The 24,519-nt window shown below is 45.2% G+C and overlaps 1 protein-coding gene and 1 pseudogene across 3 annotated transcripts in view; both read left to right on the top strand.

Moving 5' to 3' along the window:
• The window catches only part of PSD3 (pleckstrin and Sec7 domain containing 3), a 527,311-nt gene that overhangs the window by 192,468 nt on the left and 310,324 nt on the right, over positions 1-24,519 (top strand). For all 3 annotated transcript variants that reach the window (XM_075556571.1, XM_075556567.1, XM_075556568.1), the window contains exon 3: positions 21,762-22,851. In XM_075556571.1, coding sequence (XP_075412686.1) covers positions 21,762-22,851 — 1,090 coding nt within the window. The remainder of the gene's footprint in view (positions 1-21,761; positions 22,852-24,519) is intronic.
• LOC142454413 (thymosin beta-10 pseudogene) lies at positions 19,546-19,704 on the top strand (annotated as a pseudogene).

The raw sequence follows: 24,519 nt of genomic DNA, 5'->3' as shown, positions 1-24,519 counted from the left end.
TTTGGAATTCCCATTCTTCTGAAGGCTCTTAATAGTTTCTTAGGATCCACACAGTCGAATGCTTGGACACAGTCAGTAAAATACAAGCAGACATCTTTCTGGCATTCTATGCTTTCAGCCAAGATTCATCGGACCTCAACAGGTCTTGTTTTAAAATCGGTGTGAGCCCCTCGCGGTTGACTGTGGCTACTCTTGTTGGATGATCTTAAGCAACATTTTATTACATGGGGTATTAATGATATTTCTCTATAATTGGAGCACTCCATTGGGCCACCTTTCTGTTGAATGAGTGAAAATCTGGAACTCTTCCAATCAGTTGGGCAAACAGCTGTCTTCCAATATTTTTTTTGGCATAACCTAATGAACACTTCTGTTGCTTCATCAACTTATTGAAACATTGCAATTAGTCTTCCATCAATTGCTGGATCCTTGTTTTTGGCTCAAGCTTTTTGGTGCAGCCTGAATTTCTTCCTTCAGTAATATTCGTCTTGCTGATAGGCTAGTTTTTTGACCCAGTCTCATTGTGTCCCTGGTTAGAACAGTTGGAAGTGGTAGCTGGGTGCTTTCTAGTTCTTCTGGTCTCAGGCAAAAGGAGTTTGTGCTTCATCTGAGTATTTAGTCCTGTGTATTAGTTTCTTTGATTTCCTTTGTTAGTATTATCTTTTGTTCCAGATGTGTTTTGCACCAAACTAGGTTGTAGAACATAAACTTTATGAATTCTGTGGGACAACTCATTGACTTATCCTATGACACTGTCAACCTAAGTGTTTTAAACTAGTAAACTAACTCTGTGAGGTTTTCGTATGTGACATGTAGGAAGTCTTTGTAATTGTAACCCATAAGCGCTTTAGTGTAATATATATATATATACTCAAGTATAAGGCAACCCGAATTATCAGCCGAGTCACCTAATTTTACCACAAAAACGGAATAAAAATGTGCTGAAAAACTTGGCTTAGAAAGCTGATGGTGCCCTGCTATTAAAAGATATAGTGTCTGGGGTCTTAAAAGCTTAACGAGAAATAAGCAGCCATCTAGCGGAGAAGCAACAAAGCCGACATTGAAGAAGCACACCAGCCTGTATGATCATGAGGTGTCGAAGGGATCAAAGAACAAAAAATCATATCATTGTGAATGAGGGGGGTGTGGGGACCCAAAGCCCATCTGTAGGCAACTGGACATCTCCTTAGAGAAGGGTCGCACAGAGGAGGCGAGCCAGTTAGAGTGCAGTGTAGCACTGATGAAACATAAAACTTTCCTCTAGTTCCTGAATGCTTCCTCCCCCCACTATCATGACCCCAATTCTACTTTACAAATCCAGCTAGACCAGAGGATGTACACTGGTACAGATAGGAACTGGAAACACAGGGAATCCAGGACAGATAAACCCCTCAGGACCAATAATGAGAGTACCGATACCAGGACAGTAAGGGGAAGGTGGGGGAAAAGGGGGAACCGATCACAAGGATCTACATATACCCCCCTCCCTGGGAGACAGACCACATAAAAGTGAGTGAAGGGAGATGGTGGACAGTGTAAGACATGACAAAATAATAATTTATAAATTATCAAAGGTTCATGAAGGAGGGGTGTGGGGAGGGAGGGGAGAAAATGGAGCTGATACCAAGGGCTCAAGTAGAAAGCAAATGTTTTGAGAATGATGATGGCAGCAGATGTACAAATGTGCTTGACATAATGGATATATGCATGGATTGTGATAAGAGTTCTACAAGCCCCCAATAAAATGATTCAAAAATGGAAAAAAAAACCTCTCCTTATACACGAGTGTGTACGGTACTCATATATACAGCACATGCAAATGTATGTACATAAGCTCACAATGCACCTTTGCATTCCTTTGCAAATACTCATCTATCCCCTGCTATAAACATACATACATACAGAGCTAACCTTGTAACCACGAGCGTATTTTCTGGTTATTATTTTTATTGTTGCAGAAGTGAATGTTACAACCTTTACCAAAGTTGCCCTTTTTTCTTGTGTGCTTCTCAGTGTCTTCCTTTATTTTGACCGAGTTGTTCAAACGTCACCTTTAATTGCTGTTGCCCTTCCCATCATCCCGAAGGGCAAGTGTCTATCTAATTTCCTCTCCCTCTTCTGTTCCCTGTGAACCATCAAAGGACGTTGTTTTCTGTGCGTATACCTATTATTGGCTCTTTTTAAGATAAAAGTGAGACTGTACCATATTTGTCATTTTGTGATTGAGTGATTTCACTAAGCATGCCACCATGCAGATCTGCCCATGTCCCGAGGTGTTTCACAAGCCCACATTGCTCTTTATAGTTGCATAAATCCCCCTGTATGTGTGTGTCAGCATTTGCTTCTCCATTGTTGATGGGCATGGAGGTTGTTTCTGTTTTTTGCTACGGTGAGTGATGTTACAGTGAATACCGGTATAAGCAGCCATCCTTTATCAAATACTCAAAAACTCCCTGCCAACTAGTCAGTGTGGACTCATAGCGACCCCCTGCGGGCTTCTGAGACTGGAATTGTTTACGGGAGTAGAAAGCCCAGACTTTTCCCTAGGAGCTACTGGTGATTTTGAACTGCTGACCATGTGGATCACAGCCCAATTCATAACCATGACACCACCGGGGCTCCATAATAAAAAATAAATGTTATCAATCTAGCCTTTTTGATTGGTTCACCTGTCGGTGATATTTCTAGGAAAACTTTTTTTTTCTACATGAGAGGTATAAACAGAGTGTTTGGTATTTTAAAAACGTTTTTCTCCCCTGAATGTGATCTGAATGTTATTATCTATCTTTTACGGGTGATGGCAGCATTATTACACTGCATTTCAGAGATAAGCCGACAGTCGAGGACTTTAAGATAGTACTGCTGAGTCAATTGTGGACTCTTTTAAATGCTTTTTTGGGTGCACCTGTCTTTAGAGGTGGTGCTGGTGAGGGCCTAGAGACTACGGGACACATTCATTCTTTTAGAAATGGTGGCTTCAGGGTGTCAGTCAAAGGAAGCGTCGACTCCTTCTGTCCCTACGTGACTCATACACAATGTTGGTGCATGACCGCTAAGCTCAAGGCTGGTGGGTCACATCTGTCCCGCTGCACTGCAGAAGCCAAGGTTGGAGAGCTGCTTCTGTTGAGATGCCAGCCAACAAAGTCCGACGGAGCTGTCCTGCCCTACAACGCGTGGGTTCGCTGGGACTCAGAACTGGCTCGTTGGCAGCTGACAACAAGGCAACATGTTAGACATTGAGAAAAGACATTTGTGCCTCATTCATGGGGAATCATCATTCGCGGATTAACCTTTTATTTGGTTATGGTCACGAGCTGCTACAATGACGAGGACTACCCTGGTTTGATAACATCACGCCCTGTACAGAGCATTCTCATTTTACGTCTGTCAGTGTTGGCGTTTTCCTCCGCCTGGCCTTGGACTCAGGATCCTTTCAGAGGTGGGAAGAATGTGAGCGGAGGGAGCATTTCCGGGGCGCTCGTGTGACTGGCCCATCATTCAGCCTTGTGTTGTCCTGACACGCCCACGGAACGGCAGAGCCCTGGGAAGCGATGGCTGGGGTATTTCTTGTTGCTACGGGAATATCCATGGGCTTTCATTTGGGGCAGGCAGGATACAGACGATGCGACAGAAGAAAGGTGACATGCCAAGTAGCTCAGTCCTCAAGCAGGGAAAGTCTAACCTCTCACTGTGTAGCACGTAGGACTGTGAAGTGCTGTCTGCAATGGAGATCTTCAATTACGTAGCCAGGATTGGAGCTTTCTTGGTCTCTAATGTACAAGTCCAAGGGCAGAAGGAAATCTATGGTGGGTAGCGGGCCTCTCTGTTTCGTCTCCAATCTTGGTGACGACTATTCGGGAACAGCCCTCTAGGCAGAAGGAAGGAAGCAGTCAAGGAGGGCGAAAGGGTCGTGTCTGGCCCTTCCCTTCAGAAGGCAGGTGCTTTCTTGGAAGGCATGCCCAGCAGCTTCTGGGTACACCTGCATTCGAAATGGTGATCCATGGATTGGTCAGATTGTATGATGTCAACGAAGGTTGCCTTTCCTGTCTTTCTAGCCAACTCTAGGGGGTGGGGGGGATTTTTTCTTAGAGGAGATATTTGAAACAGGAGAAACTTGGTAGTTTTATGTAAAACTAAAAGTAATCACGATGATAATAACAAAGATAATAACTACCCTGAGTGCTGACAGCAAGATACCCCGTGCTTGTGTGCTACAGCATCTCTGCTCCTATGGGCCCCAGAACAACCCATTGTTCTCCCTATTGTTTTCCCATGAGGAAACCGAGGCCCAGCGTGTTTAAATAATGGCCTCCGGGTGGCGTGCCTAGGACGTGAATGAGCCTAGATTACAAGTAGAGACCACGGGTTTTAACCACGGTTTTACACTGCTCTGCAAAGGGAGAAACTGAAGCTAGGACTGAAGTGGAAAGGAGCTAAGCCGTTGGGCCCAGTGTCACAAAGTGGTCAACCCTGAAATTCTGCCCTTGGTACTGTCTTCACCCTTGTTAGTGGCTTTCTCTCTCCGCTCTCTCTGACCCTTATCCCCTTCTGTGTGGGCCCGTTTACTTGAGAGGTGCCTTAGCGGAGTGGGCTGTTACAGCTGCCCGCTGCACTCACTGGTAGGAGGTGTCATGGCTATGTGGTGTCAGTCGGTGCCGTGTCACGTTGAGTTCGGGCGCATCAGTAGCGATCAACTGTGGCCTTTGTTCCACGAGGGCCTGGGTAGAAGAAGATAATAATACTGGTGCAGGCTGCTGCGGGAGGGAGGAGCGCGGTCACAGTCATGCATCCTCTCTAACTCTCCTGGAGTGCCGCCTTTGAGGAACAGGAGCCCCCCAGGTGCTGCTTCAATGACTGGCATCCACCTGGGAAGGAAATGCACCCTGGTGACTTGCCAAGGCATGCTTGCGCTCTTCCCAGGGAGGGGCAATGGCTTTGCATTTACAGGTTGCCCTTATCCGTTAGAAGTCTGAACTCACCCAGCTGTGCCAAGGGAGAAAGTCCTGGCAGTCTATGCCCATAAGAATTACAGTCAGGGAAACCTTATGAAGTGGTTTTACTCTGTACTGTAGGAGGTCACTATGAACCAGCAGCAACTGGAAGATAAGTTTGGTTTTCCTTTTGTGGTTTGGTGGATCTAAATCTTGAAAATTGCAAGCTCCCTTTAGAATTGTGCTTGTGTGACAAGGACGCCCTTCCAACCTACAAACTCATTGCCAACTGTAAATTTTTACAGCAGCAGAAAGCCTCATTTCCCTCCCTCGGAGCAGCTGGTGGATTTGAACTGCTGACCTTTTGCTTGGCAGCCCAATGTGTAACCCACCAAGCCACCAGCGTGTCCTTAGGTGGTGGTACAGTTCAGTGGTTGTGAGGGTGGACGTTTGGGGCCACGCTGCCTGTGCTTGGATCCAGACAGAGCGGCTCTTAGCCATGTCATCTCGGGCCAACGGCTTCTTTGTCTCGTATTTTAGTAGTCTCGTCTGTAAAAGGGCGTGGTACCTACTCCACAGGACAATAGGGGCATGCATAGGGTAGGCACACGAAGCTGAGCAGTACAATGCCTGGCCCACAGCTCACCGGGTAGGAATATTTTCTCTTCTTACTATGTTAGCATTGATCAGAAGCGTGTGCACCACGTGGAACTTAATACACTTTTGAGACACCTAGTAGGCACTCAGTAAATGTATCGGAAGAGCATGAAAATGACCATGCATAGCTTTCATTGGTGTGCTGTGCCTTTTATCCTAGCTGAAATATTAAAGCAATGTGTACAAGGTGGGTTCTTTTTAAAGTCTGCATTACCAGGGCTCTTGCCATGCACCTTGTGCCACTTTTACCTACTCTGGCCATCTGTCACAATATCCGCGTGTGCAATGGCTATTTTCACCTCCATAAAAGTGTGTGTTTTCATGCTGATAACAGTGTGAGCGGCGTTGTCAACACTTACGGTGCTCCCTGTGATGCTAGAGTTGGTGCCTCAGTATTTTAAAACGAATGTCATCATGCCTTTGATTCTCTTCACGTCGCATTTCCAAGCGATGTCAATTACCATTAAATATTAATCCCATCGCAGACCAACAGGAGCAGAAGTGTAGTCATCGGTAAAGTGACTTGTGATGGCAGCGTCATTAACAGCGAGACAGGGGCACCAGAGCAGGCTTGAGTCCTCCGGCGGCGGCTTCCCAGCAGCAGGCTCTCGGGTGCCTTTCCATTTGCATAATGTGAGGTGGGAGCCCATTAAAAAGGAATCCACCCTCTCTCCTTGCACGTGTGTCATTCCCGCATCAAGGAGAATGCTGCATAATACTAACATGACATCCCTCCCTCTGATGTCACCCCGGATGGTACAGTCCTCCTGGAGCTTTTCCTGGGCTCTCCTGCTGCTGCGCCGGGGGCATGGTTACCTTAAGGCTAACTCCCATCCTCTCAATTATCCCCTTGCAAGTAGTTCTCACGAATATAGCAAAGCCCTGCGGGTGGCAGTTTTCGGTAAGCTACCAAGGTAGAGAGCGACAGAGGCAGAGAGAGGCAGGGCGAGGGCTGCCAGCCTTTGTGAGAGCCGCTGAAGCAGCCGCAGCTCTCTCGCGCTAGCTGGCTCGCCTGCCACCCGCCTGCTAGCTCCTTCGGGTTCCTCAGCCTCAAAGTGCTTCCATTGACATCAGCGTGTGCAGTGCAGGGCAAAAGGGGCTGCCCGGAAATTTGAAACGAATTTGCCTCCAGTTGACTAGACCAGCAGATTTAGACTTAGCTCGCTTCCTTCCTAGCTAACTTTTCTCAAGCGTTAAACTGATGAGCGGGGCATTTTCTCTGATCAATGGGTAACTGCTGGAGCTACCGTAATCTCTGTGAGTAACCTCTGTTTGTAGGTCTCTGCCGGCAACTCGAGTTTTCTTATTTCTTGCTCTTGTGAAATGCGGCTGTGAAATGATCCGTCTGTGTTATACTGCTTTTGCTTACTAGTCGTGTCTCTTGAGATTTCCCGGGGCTAAACCAGATTTGCCGAATCCTGGCTTGCAGGACAGCATACTGAATGGATCCAGGGATGCCCGTGTCGATGGGGCATTCCTTTGCCAGTCATCAGAGGTGCCACCGGCCCCAGAATGCCTTCGCCCATTCCCTCCCCGGCTTGAACCTGGCATGTTTGTTTCAGCATCCGATGTGGGGTTTTCCAAATTGTTTGTCAAGCAGATTATGATTCTTACCTGCGATCGTATTTCTTTGCCCTTTTGCCTGCTTGTTTGGTGTTTATTGTTTTCCCCCCTCAAACAGCTTTTCTGGGAACAGAGCAACCCGTCACCCTCGTTCTGCACCTTGTTCGTGATGTATTGTACAGAGAGGAAGACGTAAAACAGCCTACCCTGTAGTTTTGGAAAGACATACTAGTGTGATGCTGGATGGGAGCAGGGGAGGAGTTTCTCTTAAAGAGCTCAAACTCCTTTGCATCTGGGTCCCCAAGCCTGGCTCCGTGCCTTCTGGAGAACAATGCTACCCACTGGGTCCCACCAGAAGTGTTCACAGCAAACACTGCCCACGAGGCAGAGGCAGCACCTCCACCGGAAGTTCACCATAAGTATTTTAATAGCACACACAGGGCCATGGCTCTTTAATAAATTCTTCCTGGCAGCTGAAAGTGTCGATTTTATAGCAATTCCAGATTTTTTCCTCTCCTCTTTCTCACTAGGGAAATTAGATTTTCAGCCTTCTGTGAAACTTGCATATTTAAATGTCCTTGGGTTATTGTTCCATGCTCATTCATAGCCTGAATCCTTAGCAAGGCTGTGAGCTTCTTGGGGAGCCCGAGAACTGCCAACTGAAAATGTGGATCAGCGGAGGGAGATTGCTTGCTCACCACTGCACCTAACATCTGTCTTGACAGACAGCAGTTTGGGGAAGTCCACAGCTGTGGTTGATCATCACTGTTAGGAGTACCAGCTGCTTGGCATTTGTAGTTTTTTTTTTTTTAAAGAGCATTGTAAAGGCTTTTGAAAACCAGTCTCAATTTCTGAACTAATAAAATACTTCACAAAACATCAGGAGCAATTGAGAGTAAGGCTCCCACATCCACCTTAACTTTGACAGATAAGAACCTACCGTAAATAAGATCGGTGAGTTGCTTAGAAGTTTTAGTGTGAATGCCAACCCTCTCCTCCTCGAATTTAAAGGTAATATAAAGGCCAGCAAGTCAGCAAAGGGAGATAGTTTTAAAGTGGGCACCTAAACAAGACAGCACTTGAAAAAGGACAGAAGGGCTGGGATCGAAGGACTCACTCCTATCAGAATGGCGCCGAAAGGAGACACGTAGCGTGGACAGACGCATGGACAGCCGCAGACCCCCTGAGAGGTGGATGAGAGACATACCTACTGGTTGAAATGTGGAGAATCCACTGCTTGAAAAAATGGGAAACCAGTTTGACCAAAATGCTCACTTTACAGATAAGTTCAAACTGTATCCTTAAGCTTCGTGCTCCTCCACGACGGCTTACAGTGCTCTGTGCAGCGGCGGGAGCCTCTGCGCTTGACTGAAGGAGCTGCTCCTATCTCCCTCCCTTTACCGTTGACGTGCAGTTTTCGGAGTCCATAGCACAGCTCCCGCTGCACTTGACTGGAATGGGGACCAGCGCCACTCCCCTAGGGTCATCCTGAAAGGGAAACCTTGGGTTCCAAATCATTAATATGTGAAATTTGATTTGAGGCAAGCACAGCTGTAACTGTTAATCACTCAGGGCCAGAGTGTCTAATTAACAGAGCATTTTATGTTCCTGTGCACATGCTAAAAGCTTGTGCAAAACGTGGCAGGTCTGTTCTTGTTTTTTTGCAGCGTGTGAATACCTCAAATATTCATGCATTTAGAAAGTTACCAGTGCCTGGCAGTATCCAGCATGCGCTAATACATGGTACCGCCATCTGTAAAATGTGACTTTTATTAGGGTGAAGAGCATATACCAAAATATCATGTACTTAGATTACTCATATGGTAAATTCTGATTACTCATACTAGTGTTCCGTTATTTTTAATCACTCCAAATATATTCTCTATTGCTTATTTTAAAACACATTGCATAAATCTTCATGATTCTCTTAAATACAGTTTTTCTTATTGCATTGTGAATTTGAGCTATACGGCACTCTGTGTTGCTGGAGAGGTTTATAGATTATCGGATATAAAAGCATTAATCATTATTATTCACAGTTGAGGATGATTGGTTTTTATTATAGTGGAATACATTTGAGAGTTTTAGCTCTGCCAGGCTTGCTTTTAATATTTGCATTGCAAATTGGGCTTTTGTCTTCCTTTTTTAAGGAGCTATGGGGGCGGCAGGGAGGTGTGTACAGTGGGTTGCACATTGAACTGCTAACCACAAGGTTGGTGGTTCTAACCCACAAGCCACTCCACGGGCGGACTATGAAGATAACCATTCTTGTAAGGATTTAAAGTCCTGGAAACAAAGGGGGCTGCTCTACTCTGTCCTTTATAGTTTCTGGGGATCTGTAATTGACTTGATGGCAGTGAGTTTGAATTTTTGTTCGTTTTGTTTTGCCTTCCAGTTTTACATTGATGTGTGGAATTTCAGACTGAACACAACAAACCGGTGACTCTTCCCGTCTTTCTTTGAGACTGAGTTCCCTCCTGAGAAGTCAAGGGGATGTTTTGGGGTCTTTTAAGGGGAGTGTGCTTTTAAGCGTTGCTGTGTCTTAGAACGGCTGGTTCTCCTCTGTCAGACAAACTGCTGACATAAGTTTGAAGGCTACTGTGCATCAGGGAATCGAGAACACCAAGGGAGTTAGTGCATTTGCCGCACAGGGCGGAGAGGAAACAGGTTTGGGGTGGTTAGGTGTAGCCATCGTTATCGAAAGATCACAAATCTGACGAACTACACTCATAATAGAAAATTAGTTACAGAACTTTATACAGTCTTCATCGTGCATGCTCAGAGTGGATTTGCCCATGTCTTTTTATGTGTTGGAATACATCGAATGATGTGACCATTAAAAAAAGTATAGGGCAAGACCCTGGTTTTTAAAGACTAAAACTTTGCCTCTCTCCCAGCCCTTTTCTTTTGTGCATCATTGGAATTTCTTTAAGGCTCTGCATATACTTTCATGGTGGGCCAAGTTTCCATATCCAGCTATTTTAACATTTTATGTATGCCCTCTCCTTTTTAAAAAATCATTTTATTGGGTGCTCTTACAACGTTCCATACATCAACTGGATCAAGCATATTTGTACATATATTGCCGTCAGCATTTCCGAAACATTTTCTACTTGCGCCTTTGGTATGATAAGTTCTTCTTTTTTCCCCACCCTTGTGACTCCTTGATCAATTGTATATTGTTATTATTATTTAGTATCTTATACTGTCCGTTGTCTCCCTTCACCCACCTTTCTGTTATTCACTCCCCTGGGGAGGGGGCTATATATCCAACCTTGCGATGGGTTCCCCCTTTCTCTCCCTTCCCCCTCCCCCCTTGAGTTCACAGAGTGAGAAATTGACAGCAGGGGATGAATCTCTTTCTCTCCTGAAGAGGACACCCAAATTATCACTGATTGGAGGGAGATCACGAGCTCACGGACCAAACCTTTCCTTTGGTAGAAATGAGATACACAACTAGCTTTCTTTCATTGTCTACTTGATTAAACAGTAGGATTTTCAGGTAGGACTCCAGAATTTGTGGTTTCTCTTTGAAAAGAAGCAGCAGCAGCGTGAATGTAGTCAGGACATCTGGACCTCCGTAGTTCTCTAGAACGCAGAACCTCTCATACTTTAAAGTATACTCTTGTGAAAAAGGCAGATTCCAGTTGAGAAGCGGTGGGGTGGTGTCTGAGTGCGTGCATTCTAAGGAACTGCAGGGCAGGAACTGTGTTACTGTTCCCAGACCTCACTCTGGGAGGGAGGCTCTAGACCAAGGCTTCCAAATAGAACTTTCTGGATGGTGGGAATATTTTATATCTGTGTGGGACAGTTCCGTAGCATCCGTTAAACATGATATTACTAAGCTCTGGGGAACTGCTGTCAATTTGATTAAATTTTAACTTAATTTCTATTTAAGTAGCCATATGGGGCTTATGACTATGGTATTGGGGGGTTCTGTATTTAGAGATTAACCAATTGAACAATTTATCTATGTGGTAATAGCTTATGGAGGATCTTGTTGAACCCTAGAACTTTGGCCAAGATTGACTCCACTGGACGTTACTACTCCTTGACTTTGTCCACAAGCAGTGATGGAGTTACTGATGATAAACTTGCTGTTGACCTTGCTTATTGCTCTCTTCTCTAGGCCTCCCTCGTAGTTGTGCAAGTAAGTGTCAGATGGATGGATGACTGGCTGGCTGAATGAAAGAATGAACTGGCTTTAAAGTTAAGAAGAGTCCCCTACCTGCCACGGGTCTGTGGGCTAGACATTGGGCTGCAAGTTCAGCAGTTCAAAACCACCAGCCTCTCTGAAGGAGAAGGACGAGGCTGTTTGCACCCATAAAGATTTGCAATCTTGGAAACCCTGTATGGGGTTGCTTTCAGTTGGAATCACCTTGATGGCAGTGGATTTTGGTGGGCATTCAAGTCTATACACTTGGGACTTGGGGATAGAATTGATGTAATAAAAGAGCCCCAGGAGAGGAGTGGGTTAGGAATTGAGCTGCTAACTGAACAGTCAGTGGTTCAAAATCACCAACCTCTGTATGAGAGAAAGACCAGGCAGTTCACTTCCATGAAGATATACAGCCCCAGAAACCATAGGGAGTAGCTCTCCTCTGTCCATAGCGTGACTAAAAGTCTGAGTTGCCTCTGGAGTGGTTTGGTTGATATGTAATAATAGTTGTGCGAGTTACATAATCTGGTGTCAATTTGGGATTTCAGAGGAGTAAGAGTGAAGGGGTGGAGTCTAGTCTGTCAATCGGGTCATAGCCAATGAGGCCTCTGTGTGGGCATGGCCTTCTCCTGAGAGTTCTGGAAACTTCTGTAGTTCCTCCTTGGAGGCAGGAAATACCTCTCTCTCTCTCTACTCATTCCCTGAGTGATGCTTTACTGACAAGACACATGACACTATGCTCTGGGAGCTGGAGAAGCGACATGGACCCACCCTGATGCATCCAGATCTCTGGAGCCGGAGATGCCATGTAGAGACCCCTGCCCGCGCTGAGATGCTTCTACCTCCACTAGACTCAGAAGACTTCCAACCCACTGGTCTGTGATTGTTCTGCATTTTGTGTCATTGCATGTGTTTTGTGAGTCTGAAGAGGACTTTATAGCTTGATATCGGATGGACATAAGGACTAACATTGGATGCATGGACTTTATCTGGACTGGGATGGAGGTGTTTTCTCAATATTCATCTGCTTTTGTACATAAAGCTCTTTCCTGTACACATTTGGGAGTCTATGAGTTTGTTTCTCTAGTCTACCTAGACTATCATAGTTATTCAAAGAAGCTCTTTTGTTTCAAGTGTGTGTGCCCAATTGGTATCCCTTTGGCTTTTTAAATACTTCATTTATTCATTGGATAATATTTCCTTGTCCTAGTTACTGTTCTGGGTGCTGGGGATGTAACTGTAACAACAAAAATAAGTTCCTATGTTTTCAGATTTTGTATTCTAATGGAAACAAGACAAAACACAAATAGACAAACAAAGTACTCTTTCCTGAAATGACTGGGCCCAGGTTCTAGGAATTGTACATGGAGTACTTTGCCCTCATCCCCCTGAAGTCTGGGATTTCTGCAGGTATTGAGGGGCAGTCCTGATTTCTTGAGAAACCCACCTTGAGAGTCCCCTATGCCAACTGTTTTATTTTAATTTTAGCTTCTGGTAACTGACTTTGCAGTAGAAATTCCAATAGTTCTTGTTACTTTATTTTTCCAACCATTTCTTTTAAGGAGTTTGCTGAGTAAGGGCCATGTCATTTATTGTCCCCAAAGAGTTTAATTTCTATTAGCACGTAGTGGTCCTCAGACACTGATTTTCCCCACAATTTCAAGAAAATTGGAGCCCAAGCCTTTCTATCTCCTTCCTTCTACTGTTTCTTCCCACACACTTTGCATATTTTTTCCCTTTAGGTGAAAAATAAGTCCAGTGACTCTGTAAACTCTTATTAATTCAGATTCTACTAGTGTGTGGTTTATATTTCAATGGGTGCAGGCAATTTTCCTTGTGCTCAGCAAATCCCCTTGTCACGGATTAAATACTAAATGTGGGCAGGACTAATTTGGTGAGACCGCTGGGAAGAGAAATATTATAAGTTGGATTCTTACTTAAATAATAGATGTAGAGTGACAGGGAGGCTATGTTAGTGTGGGTAGACTAGAGAAACAAATCCTTACACACTCATGTGTATAAGAAAGAGCTTTATATACAAGAGCAGTTGAGTATTGAGAAAACATCCTTGCCCAGTCCGTATCAAGTCCGTAAGTCCAATACCAATCTACAGAGTCCTCTTCAGACTCATGAAACACATGCATTGATGCGGAATGCAGGAAGATCATGGACCAGTGAGTGGGAAGTCTTGTGGATCCAGTGGCATTGTAAACATCTGAGCACTGGCAGGGGTCTCCATGTAGCTTGTCCAGTTCCAGAGGTCTGGCTCCATCAGCCTTTCTCCATGTATCTTCTCCACAGTGTTGTCTAGCAGGGATGTGCCTTGCCTCCAGCGAGCTATTTATCTCCTTAGTGCCTCCAAAAGGTCATCAAGCTATGCCTGATTGGCAGACTAGACTCCACCCCTTCACTCTGAATCGTCAAATGGATACCAGGTTATGTAACTACCACAGAGGCAAACAGAAAACTTTACAAACTTCGGTGTACGAGCCTAGAAGCAGTTGGCCGAAGCCCAAGCAGTGCTGTTGGGGGAAGTACAGTGAGTCTTGACAGGGCCGCCTTATTTTTTTGTGTCTCACAATTTGTTTTTGCCTGTGATGGGCACGGTCTTCCAATTTTCTGTTCCTTATTGTAGTGAAAATTATTTTAGTTTTCCCTCCCTTACAGAGCACTCCCTTAACACCAGTCCTTTCCTTTCCTGGGTTTTGAAGTGTAAGGGGTTTGAGAAAAGCGGTCCTGAGGTGACACAGGGACTCTGTCATTCATTCCCATTCATTCCACCATTTTTCTGCTGCAGACCCTCAGCATCTCTTACCCGTGTGATTTCCAGTGCAGCTTAGGCTGTGACTCCTACACCCTCAACCCTATGCATTTTTCACTTTCCGCTGGGAGAGCTTTCTGGTAGATGTCATCAGACTCATATTTTTAATGACTGTTTGTAGTACACCACAGGCAATGTGTTGAATGAGTGAGTGAATTTGGCAAATACCTCCTAGTAAGGAGGTATCCAAGGCCCTATTAAAAAAAAGGGAAAAACAAACAAAGAAAAATTTAACTTCAAACTAGTCATTTCAGCATAAATAATTCTAATTTTTGAATATAAGGAAAACATCAGGGATTCAGAATTAAAAGTGAGGTTTCACAAATGAGCAAAAGTTTGCTTTTATCTTTAAAGACAATTCTAGTAGTAAAAAGAAATGGGACCCACTGGCTATAATCAGTTGTTGGAGTTGATCAAGGGGGGCTTTTCAAGGACAGACCGCTGTTCTACCGGAATCTGTGACACGTGGTCCTGCTGAGAGCCCTGCCGCCTTTTAGGCTGGCCCTCGTGAGAAACTCAAGTTAGACTTTCCTCATGGAGCCTACCAAGAGTACTGCTTTTAGAAAAGAAGGTCTCCCAATTTAGGATCCTCCAAGATTGTCCCGGGAATTTACCTTTGAGTGTCCAAAGACTACGAATGTAGTTTCTGGCCTTTGAGACATAAAATACTTCTTGGAGCATCGTTTTATTGATCTCAGTCATGTTATTGGCCACAGAGAACCCTCGCTTCCCTGGTACAGATCAGTCCGTAGTAAGTTAAAAACTAAACAGATGAAATGTATCAGAATGGCACTGAAGGGGCCTGGTGGCACAGAGGTTAAAGCACTGGGCCTTTGAGCCCACCACGCGGCAGTCTGTTTTGGCAAAGATGACAGCTTTCGAAACACTGTGGGCCAGTTCTCTGTGCTGTAGGGCGCAGTGAGTCAGAATGGAATGGGGTTGTTGCACACCACAGCCACAGCACAATGCCCTCATTCGAACCACAGCCTAGGGGAGTCCAACTTACTACCATGGGCAAGCAAGTGTTCTCTGACATGGAGTTTGTCATTTGGTCCCCTTCCTGCTGAACGCTTCCCAAATGGTTATGCCAAGAAACACACACACATTTGCCTAGTCGGTTCATTCGCTGCCACCTGCCTGAGTCCATTCCAGTGAAAAGGAATAAAGGGGGTCTGGAGGAATGGTTGGATTTCTTTGTGGAGGTCACGTATTTGGGGGCTAGTTTTTATTGTTGTTGCTATTTCATCGCTGGCAGTTTCAGTCATAAGAACCATATCGCCCCCTCAGTATGAAGCTGACCTTTGCTTCTGCCCTTGGCTGTATTTCCTTGCCGTATGTTTTGCTGGTGTGCTTGTCTAGCCTCACTGGCTACCAAGGATGGCCGTAGTTTATGGGTAGGTTAAAAATCTTCACCTTTAGAAACCTTGCCCCTTTATTTCATGGATATGCGCAGTATGCAATAGAGAGTTGAAAGTCTCTTGCAATGGAGAGGTGACTTTTACAGGGGTTGATTATTGGGGAAAAACTCAAGAGAAGGGGTTTTGAGTTAGACTTTGAGAGATGCAAGTCATCGGAATTTTGTGGCGATGGCAAGTGGAGTATGTCTGGGAGAAGAGAGGTTGGCAAAGTTCAGAATATACATATGTATATAAAATTATAAAAAATATATAAAACTTTATTTCTTTGTGCTGCTTCCCCCTCCAGTGTGACAAGCAGTGAATATTACATCTTTGGAAAAGGAACGAGGGAGGGAAGGAGTGGAGAAGGACAGGGTGTGTGGAGGGAGGGGAAGAAACTCGGGAAAGATAGACCTGGATTGGATTGGCGAAGCTAACTTCAGAGTTTATTTTCTAGGCACTGATGAGGCTGAACTTTTCTTCTGCTCTTGGGTGGATTTCACAGTAGCTGAAAGCAATATAAATTAAATTTGAGTTTTAGAAACACAGTAAGATGAAGGAGGAAGATGATTCTGGAGAGTGGATAACTGTTTTAGAGGTTTTTTAAACATCGCAGGGAAAAGCTACAGGAGACCGCACTAGGGTATTGAACAGACTATTAAGACAGAGCAGAGGGGAGGCCATGTAGCCAATGGAGGCAGAGTTCTAAAGCTCCGATGTATTGTTTTCTTTTGCATCATGCTAATCCTCTGAACCTCGGTTTTGAACTATCATGGTCGGTCAATGAGCTAATTCTTAGACACCCCCATCTGCTCCACCCCTGCAAACACTGGACTTTTATAACCTATGATGCTGGATTTTGTAGTTATTCTCCAGTTAGGAAAATAATTTAAATCTATATAAAATATAGAAGAAATGTCTTCCTACTGTGTACTAGGTATTTCTTTTTCAACTTTGAGGGTCTTTGATTTGTTGTTCCGAATGGAAGGGTTTAAAAGTTCAAGTTGGAGGCTGGTGGCATAGTTGCTAACTGCAAGGTCAGCAGTTTGAAACTACCAGACACTTTGAAGGAGAAAGATGAAGATTTTCTATTCCTATAAAGTTGTATAGTCTCAGAAACCCAAAGAGGCAGTTCTCCTTGGTCATATAGGGTCACTGAATTGGAACTGACTTGCTGGCAGTGAGTTATTATACTAGAGAAGAAAAATGATTTCTTTGTGGTATTTCACTTTTTAATTTCATTGCATTCCAACATAAAATTATGGCTTTGAATTATAGAGGTAACTGAAATTTTCTGCATCATTAGGAAGTAAAACCTGTTAAAAGTTTTAAAGAAAAGGTATAAAATGTGAAAAAAAATTTCAAGGTATATAAAAGTTTTTTAAAAGTATGAAAATGGTATAAAAAGTTTTAAAATAAAAAGTTACTGTGGAATATGTCCCAGTTTTTCACCAGTATCACCCGAATTTCCAAAATCAGACAAAAATACCGCAAGGAAATAAAGACCAATATTCCTTATGAATATAGATGCATGAGCCTGTCCTCCACCAAATACTAACAAACTAAATGTAGTAACATAAAAAGGATTATGCACGAACCAAGTAAGATTTTTATCCTAGAAATGCAAGGTGATTTACACAAAAATCAAATGATGTAATAAGCCACATCATTGAATAAAGGAGAAAAACCACATGATAATCTCAGTAGACCATAAATGCTTTTGACATAACCCAACAACCTGTCATAATTAAAAAATAGAACAACAACAACAAAGACAATACAGTAGGAATTGAAGGAAACACTGGGGTCTGATAAAGGAGACCTATAACATGGGTGACATCATCACTATAGCATGGATGGCATCATCACTGTAGCGTGGGTGACATCATCACTGTAGCGTGGGTGACATCATTACTGTAGCATGGGCGACATCACTGTAGCATGGATGGCATCATCACTGTAGCGTGGGTGACATCATCACTGTAGCATGGGTGACATCACTGTAGCGTGGGTGACAACATCACTGTAGCGTGGGTGACATCATCACTGTAGCATGGGTGACATCATCACTGTAGCATGGGCGACATCATCACTGTAGCGTGGGCGACATCATCACTGTAGTGTGGGTGATATCATCACTGTAGCATGGGCGACATCATTACTGTAGCGTGGGCGACGTCATCACTGTAGTGTGGGTGACATCATCAGTGTAGCATGGGTGACATCACTATAGCATAGGTGATATCATCACTATAGCATGAATGACATAATACTTGTTTGGGAAAGACCAAAGCAAGATGAAAATGTTGGTTCCTGCTATTTCTATTTAACTTGATCCTAGAGCAGGGGCTCCCAAACTTTTTAAACAGGGGGCCAGTTCGTTGTCCCTCAGACCCGTTGGAGGGCCGGACTATAGTTTTAAAAAAAACTATGAACAAATTCCTGTGCGCATGCACATATCTTATTTTGAAGTAAAAAACAAAATGGGACAAAAACACCCGGCGCCCTGGATAAGTATTCTCGGCCTGGATAAATATCCTCAGCGGGCTGCATGTGGCCCACGGGCCGTAGTTTGAGGACCCCTGACCTAGAGGCTCTAGTCAGGACAGGTAGGCAGGAGACAGGAATAAAAGGCATGCAAATAAGAAAGGAAGAAAGACTTCTGTTCCCTGATGTCATGATCTTATCTGTTGAAAATCTTAGGATTGTCACACAAAGAAACTGTGAGAAGGCATAAGTCACTTCAGGATTTAAATTCAATATACAACCCTCATATTTTTAGACTGGCAATGATCACTTGGAAATTGAAATGAAGCACACAATTTAATTCAAAATATTAACAAAAAGAATAAAATATATAGGGATAAATTTAACAGGAGTAGTGCAAGATCTGTCAACGGAAACTGAAATATTGCTAAAATGAAAATAAATGTCTATGGGGGTAAAAAACAATCAGTATTGTGAAGATGGCACTACCATCTGTATTGATGTACACATTTACTACAATTTCAGTCAAAACTTTAGTGCCCCCACCCCCACCCCCTTGGGCCAAAGTTGACAAGGATGAACCTAAAATTCATATCGAAATTACATGGGACCAGAAGAACTCAAAATAATCTTGAAAAAGAACAGATTTTACTGAAGAAAAGTATTTTTTTTCCTGGCAAGTGTGACAACTAGTTATTCACATGCAAAAGAATGAAAATGGATTCCCACCTCACAAGTTATTAAAAATATTAACCCTGAATGTACCCATGATCTAAGGATAAGAGGGAACATTGTAAATTTTGTAGAGGAAATCATGCATAAGTCCTTGTTACATTGCATTACTCCAACATGTCTGAGTAGCATGTATGGTCCCAACAGCACACGCAACACAAGAAGATGAGATCAATTGGATTTCATCAAAATCAAAAACTTTAGTTTTTCCAAGAATACGATCCATCAAGAAAACAAAGACACGCCACAGAGCGGGAGAGGCTCTCTGTGAAGAATGGAGCTGATAACTCCCAAGGGAGTTTCAAACATTCATGGAAAGACGGATCTAAAAGATCATGGATGTTTTTCCCCATGAACTTTTTACAGCCCTCTCACATATCTATAATATTTAAGGAAGAGAACTAAAACTTCCCAATAGACATATAACCTATTTTTTAAAAGAGCAAAGGATTTGATTAGTCATTTCTTCAAAGACGGTTTATAAATGGCCAAAGCATACAAGAGGATATTCAACGATGGTAGTCATTGAACCCGTTCACTCACTGCTGTTGAGTTGATGCCAACTCCTGCAACTCTCCAGGACAGCGTAGACGTGCCCGTTGGTTTTCCAGTCTGTACGTCAATCATCACTGGAACAGAAAGCCTTACATCTCCTCCCAAGAATCGACTGCACCACCAGGACACTCCTTTATTGTAATTTGCCTTATTCATCGTGGAGGAGATACAAATGAAAACGTAGATAACGGTCTCTTGCTGCCGCGCTGAGAGTGGGATGCCCGGGAGCTCGTCCGGAAGCCGGAAGCCAGGGATTTTGTTAAGAAAATGGTAGACAAGCCAGACATGGGAGAAATTGCCAGCTTCGATAAGGCCAAGCTGAAGAAAACGGAGACGCAGGAGAAGAACACCCTGCCGACCAAAGAGACCATTGAGCAGGAGAAGCGGTGTGAAATCTCCTAATCTGGGAGGATTCGCTCCCCCGCCCTCCATCGTCCACCAGACTGGTGTGGAGGAAGAGTCACTTGCAAGATGGACACGAGCGACAAGCTGCCCTCTGAACCCACTGGCCTCTGGGTCTCTGAAGGGACTACCAAATTCTCCGGTCTGCCCTGGGATACTATAGAAAATTATTTGTATGATTAATGAAAATAAAACACACCTCGTGGCTTAAAAAAAGGAAACATAGATAACATGGTTCATATTGTTAATAGTAACATTAATAATAGCTCAAAGTGAAAATAGTTCACATGCCTATCGACTGAGGACCCAGGCAAACCTAATATGGGGTATGTCCCTGCCATGGACATCTTTCTTAGCTGTAAAATGAAAATGGTTCTGACATGTGCTACAACCTGGATGGGTCTTAAAAACCTCATGCAGCCTGGAAGAAGACACAGAGGCCACATGCAGTCAGATCTATTCATGTGAAATACCCGGAATAGGCCAAGCTACCGAGACAGAGAGCAGGTTAGTGGAGCCTTGGAGGCAGCTCTCAACTGATGGTGAGTTCAGGTGCTCCGGAGCCAAGAGGGGAGGATGGGGCACACCTGTAAGTGAATACGGGATTCCTGTTTAGAACCAAACCAAACTCCACGCCGACTCATAGTGACCCCAAATCAGTGCCGACTCATAGTGACCCTATACACAAGGTAGAACTGCCCCTGTGGGTTTCTGAGACTAACTCTTTACGGGAGTAGAAATCCTCCTCTTCCTCCCATGGAGCGATTGGCGGTTTCGATCTCTGGTCTTGTGGTTAGCAGCCCAGCGGGCAACTACCACGCCACCAGGGCTCCGTGGGGTGTCTGTTTAAGATGATGACAATCTACTGTGTTGAAATGGTGGCGATGACCACACACCTTCATGAATCCACTAAAAGCCACTACATTAGACCCTGGAGAGGTGGGGGTGGGGTGTTGAAAGTCATATCTTATTCTGGAGGGAAAAAAAATCAATATGCCACCCCAGCAAGAGGATGTCCATTGTTGCTAGTTGTCATCCTTTTCAAAACCAGTGTCTGAACGGTGGCTTCCTCCCCGGACCTCAACAAGCTACATCCCATTAGGTCCACCCCGTGCAGCATCGTAGATAGGGCCATGGTGAAGAGGTGCTTCGCAGAGTCTTATCAGCATGGAATGAAATATTTACATATGCGTGAAAATATATTTAAAATTGCGTTAAAGGTTTAATGTGAAACAACATTAGTATCGGTCAGGTTATACTGCCACCTTTTCTCCCCTCACAGAAATACAACAGTGAACAAGAGGCTTTGGGCCTGAAAAATATTTACTGAGTTTTAATAGCGTGTGTTCTTTTCAGAGGCTCTGTCTCAGAGCTTGCCCTGGGTAAATGTCATCATAAGACTTTTTAGTCATCTGTTGGTCATAAGGCTATGTGGCGTTACAATAAAATACAATGCAATACAATCTTTCAATGCAAATATTTCAGTTCCTTTCCACAGGTGATCTTTGGAAGGTATTAGGTAGCCTTATTATAGTATATCTAGTTTTGCATGTGAAGCAACCGATGATTGGATTCTCATGGATTGGGAGCGGGGTACACGATGACATACATGTCTCATGCGATGATCTCCCTCTGTGCCCCAGCCTTTAAGGTGACTTCTCATGTCGGCAGTGAGTCATGGATCCCTGATGGGGTTCTGACCCGTGTGTGTGGCGAGTGGTGGACGGGGCGGAGATAGTTAAAGAATAGAATGAGTAGTTGGGGTTCTCTTAGCTGCCATTGAGCCAGCGCCCAACTCCCGGTGACCTCCCGTATACAGAGTAAAACGCTTCCCGGGCCAGCATCTTCCCCATGATTGCTTGTGGCCTGGTCATTGTCATTGCCTGAGTTTTGAAGAAGTAGAGGTGCCTGTACCCTTCCTCCCAGAAAGTGCAATTACTGCGTGTCTGTCGGTTGGACGGCACCTACCAGCGGCCGCTGTGGACACTAGTGATATACTGTGGAGCCTACGCTTGTCCAAGCCAGTCAGTCACGTGCGCATTTTGTTCTCTCGGTAGGTGATCATGGAGGAAGCACTTTACTCCCACCGAATGTCACGAACGAGTTTCCAGAATATGGGACCATGGAGGAGAGTGGGGAAGGCCTGAGAGCTTCCCTGGAGTTGGACTCAGATTCCCCGACATGCTGCCCTCCAGGACAGCAGGAGGTCCAGGTTCCTGCCAGCCACCTCTCTGGACTCCACACAGAGCACACCGACACAGAAGGGCCAAAAGAGGCCAGAGAGGCCCCCTGCCAGACTCACCTCAAGGAACAAAGTTTACAACCCATTGACTCATGGAGTTCAGCTCTGAAAGCCCCCGAAACCAGAATAGCATCAGGATCTTTCCAGGCTGCTGAGGTCCCGAACAAAGAGGCCGTATCTCCTGTGTCAGCTCAGCAGGGGGAGAAAGAGCCGGATGCTGCCAGTCAGCAAACACAGGGCACCAACAACCGGGTCCCCTCAACCAGCCAAGATAAGCCACCGGAGAGACCTCGGTCAGCTGAAGCCACAACCGAGGACAGTTTTTATGTGAGCATCCAGAAGGATCTGACTGCACTGCTAACTGGGGAGACCCGGCCCGAGCCCTTCCAGACAAGCAGTCGTGGGAGGAAAGGGGCTCTCCGTGGGCAGGAGCTGGTGTCCACCGAGGACAGCCTCAGCTCTGCGGTCAGCGTTGGCTATTTGAGAGAGAGGAGGCCTGAGCTGGGGAGAGAGCATCCCGGGGCCTGGGATCAAGGCAGCGCCACAGCACGCCCAGGCAGAAACAAACATGTGGAATTTCAAGGGGTGGAGATATTGTGGACAGGAGGGGAGAAGGGAGAAACAAGGGCTTCTGGCCAGGGGGCACCATCAGCGGGAAGGGCAGCCTCTTCTCAGAGCCAGGAGCTCTCCAAAGTGCCAAGCCAACTTGTTTCCTCGGCTGCTTTGTGTAATTCAGTTGCCGGATCTAAGAGTGTTGAAACGTGGAAAGCTTCAGAGAGGCTCGGCACCACCTCGGGGACATTTTCCCCCATGCCTCTTGTTGAGAGTGGAGAGGATGAAGTCTTCCTGAAGGAAAACCAGCAACTTCTGGAGAAGGAATCTGAGCCGGAGCCAGTCAAGGAAAGGTAAGCCTCCTACCCTGTCCCGAGAACAGAAAACCATAGTGGTCTGGTAGGAGACCTCAGTTCAGGTTAACTGGGCCCTTTCCCCCAGAGAATGGAAGAGAAGTCCTTGCAAGCTAGACCTTTTGTAGTTTCCTTCTGAGGTTTCCAGTGTGATCATGCACTAGGGAGACAGAGTTACGGAGAAATGGTGAACACTAAATTATGGGAATCCATTTCTGACATTTTATTCACATTCGGCACTTTTGAGGCTTTGTAATACCAAGGGCGTAAGTTCACCCCACGATTGCCTGTCACAACATGACAAGGTTTGCACTCTTGCTCTGCCCCCAAGGTCAAGACATCTTAACTTAGGCATGTCTCTGGAGGGTCATAGGAGCCTGAAGTCCCTTTGTGACCCGCCTGCGTATAGCAATAGAGGGCCTGCCGAAGACGCCTTGTTTAGAAAAGACACCGAAGAGAGTCAGCAATGGAGTCTAATGTTCAGTTGCTGTAGGACAGTCACACGGGAAGCCCTGTCACATGGGCGTGTGTTTGGTTTCATGGTCCTGAGCAGTATGGTTGGCATCCTACGGCATACCCGACATTTCTGACAAGCGGCCCAGCTTAAAGCCCTGCAGAGAGGGAAGGCCTCGCCCGTGTTTGGTGTACGCTGTCACTGTAATGTTGAGTATGCACCATCCTTTTTCTCTCCGTGGCCTTTTGTATGGGAGAACATCCGTGTCGAGTCGACTGGTTTGGGGTTTGTGGTGCAGCTTTCCTTTAGAGTGAACAGTGAGCTTCGTTTGCGATGACTCTCAGGTCCCAGCCCTCAGGCTGCCCTCCCTGCTCTTACAGTCTCCAGACATCCCCGCCCCCAGAGCAGCCGTCATGTGTGGCCCCGGCTCAGTATTAACCTTTCCACTGAGCCATGATCGTTTTGCTGCTGTGAGAATCTGAATTCATTTCTCCTCCCCTTTTGTTGGTTCCACAAGGTTTTTTTTTGGCGGGGCCGGTAGGGCGGGGGGGGGGGGTTGTCTGCTATGTCCTTGAAATTGTTAGACACTGAATGTAATATAATGATCAAAACAGATGCAGACAGGTCCGCATGGGTTGTCCTGCTGAAGACAAACCACATGACTGCATTAATCTAAGTGTAGGATCAAATGTTTTGTGAAGTAAAGAACAGGTATACAGACAGAACAGTCTGAATGGAGAAGAGGGAAGAACTTGATTTCAAGAACTTGGCTTGGGGAAGGACTTTCTGTGGACTTCATGATTAAACTGGGCTTGCAGAGTGAATAAGAAGCCCTCATGGCGTTGTCTGATAAACCATGGGCTGCTAACCACAAAGTCAGTGGTTCAAACCTACCAGCTGCTCAATGGGAGAAAGGTGAGACTGCCTGCTCCCATAAAGATTCATAGCCTCAAAACCTTATGTAGCGGGTGGGAACGTCTCGTCCTCAGGCCATATAAACCAAACGCAGTGCCCTCAGGTCCATGCTGACTGATTGGTGACCCTTTGTGGGTTTCTGAGTCTGTCACTGTTTATGGGAGTAGAAAGCCCTGTCTTTCACCCATGGAGCTGCTGGTGGTTTCGAATCATGCAGATCGCAGTCCAACTTATAAGCACACCCCTACAGGGCTCCTTTGGGGCCATCTGAGGCCTGGGAAAGTATCCATACCAGCTAA

Source organism: Tenrec ecaudatus, chromosome 8, assembly GCF_050624435.1.
Source record: "Tenrec ecaudatus isolate mTenEca1 chromosome 8, mTenEca1.hap1, whole genome shotgun sequence".
NCBI lineage: Eukaryota > Metazoa > Chordata > Mammalia > Afrosoricida > Tenrecidae > Tenrec > Tenrec ecaudatus.
This window is presented reverse-complemented; position numbering and strand designations above follow the sequence as displayed.